The sequence below is a fragment of the Adiantum capillus-veneris genome, chromosome 14, assembly GCF_014529385.1.
Source record: "Adiantum capillus-veneris isolate H3 chromosome 14, ASM1452938v2, whole genome shotgun sequence".
Classification (NCBI taxonomy): Eukaryota; Viridiplantae; Streptophyta; class Polypodiopsida; order Polypodiales; family Pteridaceae; genus Adiantum; species Adiantum capillus-veneris.
Window position 1 is genome coordinate 107,799,648 of NC_140944.1, and position 6,000 is coordinate 107,805,647.

General features: G+C 43.1%; 1 protein-coding gene across 1 annotated transcript in view; it reads left to right on the top strand.

Annotated features, from left to right (window-relative positions):
* LOC147442910 (uncharacterized) overlaps positions 1–5,589 on the top strand; it is a 63,836-nt gene extending 58,247 nt beyond the window's left edge. Inside the window, exons 3-5 of the mRNA XM_086529741.1 lie at positions 4,787–4,892; positions 4,969–5,027; positions 5,219–5,589. Of these exons, the coding sequence (XP_086385867.1) occupies positions 4,787–4,892; positions 4,969–5,027; positions 5,219–5,267 (214 nt within the window). The 3' untranslated portion in view covers positions 5,268–5,589. The remainder of the gene's footprint in view (positions 1–4,786; positions 4,893–4,968; positions 5,028–5,218) is intronic.
* The last annotated feature ends 411 nt before the right edge of the window (positions 5,590–6,000 follow it).

Here is a 6,000-nt window from a genome sequence, read left to right on the forward strand (position 1 = left end):
CTGCTTCAGGTCTTTCAGGCATTATGAAATCACAAGTTAGTGATTAATGCAAAGAAAAATGAATTTTTCCTACCAGAGATACGCTTTTTGGGACACATTGTCTCAACAGTAGGAGTGCAAATGGATCCGGCCAAGATAGAGACTATACGTGATTGGCCCGATTTGAAGAATGTTGATGAAGTTAGAAGCTTCTTGGGACTGTGTTTGTACTACAGGCGGTTCATACGAAAGTTTGCAGATGTTGCTTCCCCTTTGCATATCTTGACACAGAAAGGAGTCCCTTTCTCGTGGGGATCCACAGTGGTGAGTGCCTTTCAGACATTGAAAGAGAAATTTACTACAGGACCTGTTTTGACTTTGCCGGACTTGCAGAAGTCATTTGAAGTATATTGTGATGCTTGTGGTCGTAGTCTGGGTGCGGTCTTAATGCAAGAAGGCCATGTCATTGCTTACGAGAGCCGATTGTTCTCTAGGCCGGAGATGACAACACAGATTTATGAGAAAAAGCTTTTGGCGGTTATCCATGCTCTTACTCAGTGGCGGCATTACCTACTCGGAGCGGATTTTATTGTCTTGACAGACCATCAGAGTTTGAGCAGCTTTCGGAAAAGCAGATGCGGTGGACGAACATCTTGTTACAATTTCACTTCCAGATTGTCCATGTGCAGGGACAAAAGAATGTGGTGGCAGATGCTTTGTCTCGGAAGCCGTTGGTTCTGGCTATTTCCGCGATACATCATAGGAACTTCGAGGATATGGTCGACCAGTATGCCACAGATACAGATTTTGCAGATATTTGCACACGGATACGGGATTGGGAGACAGTAGCAGGATACTCCATTTGGGAAGGCTACTTGATGAGAAAAACCATGTTGTGTGTTACACAACCGTTGAGGGAAAAGGTTATGACTGAATGCCACTGTCCACCTTGTACGGGTCACCGTGGCATTGCTACCACCATGAAAGGGGTAGAGAGATACTTCTATTGGCCGAGACTCAAGAAGGATGTGGAAGAGTTTGTGCGCAATTGCTTAGTATGCCAGAAGGTCAAGTTTGACAGGCATAAGGCATAGGGATTGTTATAGCCTTTACCCATATCCCCCCCCCGGGAAAGTATTGCAATGGATTTCATTTTTGATCTCTCGAGAACACAGAGTGGTCACGATGGGATCTGGACTGTTATTGACAGATTTAGCAAGTAGGCTCATTTCATTCCAGTGAAGAAGACAGTCAAGCCGGATCATTTAGCGAGACTGTTTGCGGCCCAGATATTCAGATTACATGGCATGCCTGAGACGATTGTCTCCAACAGAGACCCCAGATTTACGAGTTTGTTTTGGAAGGCAATTTGGGAGAACATTGGCACGCGGTTGCAGTTCTCGTCATTGTTCCACCCGCAGACTGACGGGCAATCCGAGATTGCCAATTCAGTGATTCTAGATTTATTGAAGTCTTATATCTCAGATCAGAAGACTCAATGGGAAAAGTACTTACCTTTGGTGGAATTTGCCTACAATAACACGATACACTCTTTGACGGGGAAGGCACCATTTGAGATTGTTGAAGGTGCTGCGAAGGTTCCACCCTTCCTAAGCACGAAAGATAAATTTTTTTGAAGCGGATGAATACACGCGAGACTTAGATACGGCTTTTGCCATGGTTCGCGAGACTTTGCAGAAGTCTCAAGAACGACAAAAAAAGGCAGCGGATCGCCATCGTCGCGACTTAAAATTGAAGGAGGATGATTGGGTGCTCTTACGTTTTGAGAAGGCACACCTAAGAAAGAAAAAGGAAAAGGAGAGGCTTTTTCCAAAGCTTAGTATGCGATACTACGGCCCTTTCCAGATCACTGAAAAAATAAATGATGTCTCCTTCCGATTGAAACTGCCAGATACTTGGAGGATTCACAATGCATTTCATGTGAGTCTCTTGAAACCTTTTAAGGGTGATGTGCCTGATGATGGGGAGCCTGATGAGCAACCCGAAGTGGAAGAAAACGAGGAAATCCTTGTTCTTGAACAGATTTTGGCACACAAGGATACGAAGAAAGGTAAAGTCCGAAGCCGGTTCTTGGTTAAGTTCAAGAACTTTTCTGCATTTGATGTGAAGTGGATGAGGAGGAGGACCTAGCAGATACTCCTCGGATTGTGAAACTTTACCTCGATGTTTTTGGTTTAGCATCGTCTACTCCAAATGGAACCCAAAATTCAGCTTGGCCGGAGATTTGGTGCAGTGGGATGCACAAGAGGGGAGTCACTCCACTCCTTTGTCAATAGATGCCTTGATTTTGATACTAAAGTCACTGATGTCTCTTTGAGCTTCAGGGATACTGAGAGCTGACAGTATTCTTCTGGATGACTTTATGAAATGGAATTCCTGATTATGATACTGATTTGTTCTTGACTTCTTTTGAGTGCAGGAACTGATAGACGAAATGACTGTAGCATTTTGATATGATTGATCTCGAATAGACATGGTTGCAATAGGGGTTAGTCAATCGGACATCGATGAGGTCCCGATTGGACCTAGATGCGATTGCTAGCTACATTGCCGATAAATCATGGTCTAAGATCCGAATGAATGTTGAATGTCATGTGATGTCTAGTGATGTCTTGTGATGTCGTGTGAGGTGACTGTCGATTTGGTACATGTGCTAGATGTGTGTTCCTAGTACGTAGGTACTAACAATCAATGTCTGCTAAGACGGTTTATGGCTTCTGTCGGTTTTGCAGGCGTAATAGCGGTCGATTACAATGCTTTCAAGAGGGGGGTATGTCACAAAGTGATGACGTGGTTATCGACAACAGAAACCCTAATTTCTGCCAAAAACCCTAAAATTCCTGTAAACCCTAGTTCTGTCAAAAACCCTAATTTTCAGAAACCCTAACCCTAACTACTGGCTGAAACCCTAAATGCTACGTGGAAGCAGTGTACGGATTTCCGGATTTTACGGAAGTGAAAAGCAACCTCATGGGCGACGCAAATTGGACAAGAGAGAGAGAGAATGAACTGCTTTATTTTTACTCTCTTGAGAGAGAGAGAGGGAAACTTTGCTTTTAATTTTTGAAAGCTTTTGGGGCTCCGCTTTTGGGCATCCCTTGTAACCTTAAGTAAACGGTTTAGGGCTCACTCTGCAGAGCATCTGGACGCAGAGTCTGAGAGTGAAAACCCTAACCGCTCTTTGTACTTCGACATTGATTTAATACATAAAGAAATACCGAAAGGGGAGCTAGTCTTTGGGGCCAATATCTCTAGGCACGGAACTCCGTCGGGTTAGTGCAAATCTATTGTGATCTGTGAATTGTTTTGAAGTGGTTATTTGGTGCTGTGGTGATTGATTCTTGACTTGGAGTGTCCAAGTCTGTTACACCCTCTTCCGCGCTTGACCTGTAATACATCTGTGAACAAATAGATGCAAAAAGGGGAAGATTTCCAAGGCTGCCAAAACCTGCGTATTGTATCGTTGAAAACGCAGCAAAACAGCCCTGCAAACACGCATCTGATGTCTTCCAACGCTGAAAATGAGCTCCTTGGTCCTAGGCAAAGTCATGGGAAGCTCAAAAATGGAGAGAAATGGCTGAAAATCATAGTTAATAGCCTCCAAAACTGCTTCAAAAAGTCAGTTACGAGTTCTGTTCTCCCAAACTTGGTAAATTGACCAAAAAGTGCCACTTGGCACTCATGCATGCAATGTCCCCGCATTGGGCTTCCTTCTTAAAACTCTCTCAACCGGTGCATTAGTTGACTTTGCAGCAGATGAATAAAATGTTCCCCTTGTCATACCGAACACATTTCGTGGCCCAAAATAGAAATTCCCTAAATTTTAGGAGATGCTTCCGTTGGGCTCCCACTGGTCATCTGACCATCTATCCTCATCGGGACCCCATCCAAAAGTGCAATGTGGCCCATCTATAGGATACTTTCTGTTGGTGATCCCACCTTGACTCTATGCCTTTGTTGAGTTCACTTCCTAGTATCCACCAACTTGCTAAGTGCGACGGGGGGACTTACATGATCTTGATCTGAGCCTAGACATCCTTTTACTTTACGAGTTCCTACATGATCTTGATCTGAGCATAGACATCCTTTTACTTTACGAGTTCCAGTGCTGACCAACTTCCCGTCTGCGGATGAAACTACCGTTCACATTGGCCATACAATGTCCGACCATTTGCAACTTCAAAAAGAGGGTCTCAAAAATTAAACAAAATTCATTGGAAAGAAACCAACAACGAAGGTTAGCAGTTGCCACGTCCTCGTGACAGGCACCATTTTGGGTGCTCCAAGGGGGGTCAAGTAATAGAATATCTGCTCCGTGTTTTCAAAAGAGAAAAAGAAAAAGGGGAGTTGGGCCCTGTAGGGAAACACTCAAAAATATAGATGTTGGGAAAAACCTAAAGAACTCCATAAAGTGGGTAAAAATGGGAAACCCCAAATCTGGACCCTGACCGTACTAAGCTAAATGCATCCTACAGGCGATGCAGTGGGTGGCCAGCCCAGGAAAGCCATTAGCCATACAGAAGCAATGGGGGATGAGACTCTCAACACGCCATTGCATTGACAAAAATCTTGTCTCAGTAGCTCTGTATTATCACTTTCGAGTTTCTTTCTTGTGTCGAGACTGTAGTCTACAATAGCAAGTAAGAATCATTCTTGTGCTCTGCAGCCTTATAGGTAATTATTCAGCTGTTCTGATTGCTTGACGTTTCTACATGCAAAAATGTTACACTGCAAGGAGATTTCTCTCTTGTTTAACACAGAAGATGCTTACATATGTGCTTTACAGCGGGCTTTGGGGTTGGCATTGTAAGTCTTCAGCCATCGAAAAAGAGAACTGTGCTTTGAGATGTGTATCCGCCGCATGCTATGAGAAGATTTATGGAGATGATCCAGTAAGTTTGCTTGTATAGATTCTGTTTCTGCAACTAGTTATTCAGTGTTTTAAGTGAAAGATCCCTTTATGTTTAGCTGGAAGAAGGTGAGATCGATTTCAAACGAGGCCGGGAGTTCCAGTATTGTGTTCGCAAGTAAGCAAATTTTTTTCCATTGTGTTTATCTAATAAGTTGCGTATTTTGGTGATGTAAGTATCTAATGTGTCACCTGAAGAAGCCCAACACACCCAATGTAGATTGCTTAGAATAGAAGAGGCTATATTTATGTGGTGGAGTCGTCAGGGTTTTCATTGGCGTACCTCAGTTATTTTGTTCTGGATTTCAGAGAATCTATTGGCGAAAGCATAACAGGAAAGATACATGTAGATATCTGAGGAGATTATTTTGAATTCCGATTACGATCAGAGGGATTTTGCTTTACTTCTGGTAGAGCGGCAATTTGAGGCTCCATGGCTTGTGTGTATAGAGAAACTTTGTACTTGCTTCACGGGCCTTCTATAAGCTCTGCCCTCGCATTCATGTATTTCATACAATGGTAGCCATGCGCACCCCAGTTGTTAGGCATACCCGTAGAAGTGGCAAGCATCATAATCTGGTCTTCTTGGTTGGTTTGGGTACACCCAAGTGCTGGTTCTGGACTCCATTTGTATATTTGTTTACCACAGAGTTTTGAACTTTGAAGGACCATTGTGCTGATCTCCTCTTGCTCTATCTTTTGAATGTATTCATTGTCAATTTTGTGAAGGTTCGTAAAATGACTTTACTTTTTGTCTATGTTCAATCGGGATTTGTCATTGAAAGTTCCTCTTTAACTGCAAATATCTTCAGAAGGAATTGTAGCAATGTATAAAGATCAGAATGGGCTACCTACACAGAGAAGCATGTGTTTGCCTCAGCCTAGCATAGAGCCGGTTGAAAATGTAGATTAGCTGGTTTCAATCCTATGTAAAAGAAGAGAACTGGTACAATATATAAGGGAATATCTTGAAAAACCTTGCAAATACGGAGAATGCTATCAGTACTCTTTCTGGTTTGCATACATGGCCATCTAGGGAAAGACTTTCCCGAACATTGGGAAGCACTGCTTGACAACTGGGAAGTGCTGCT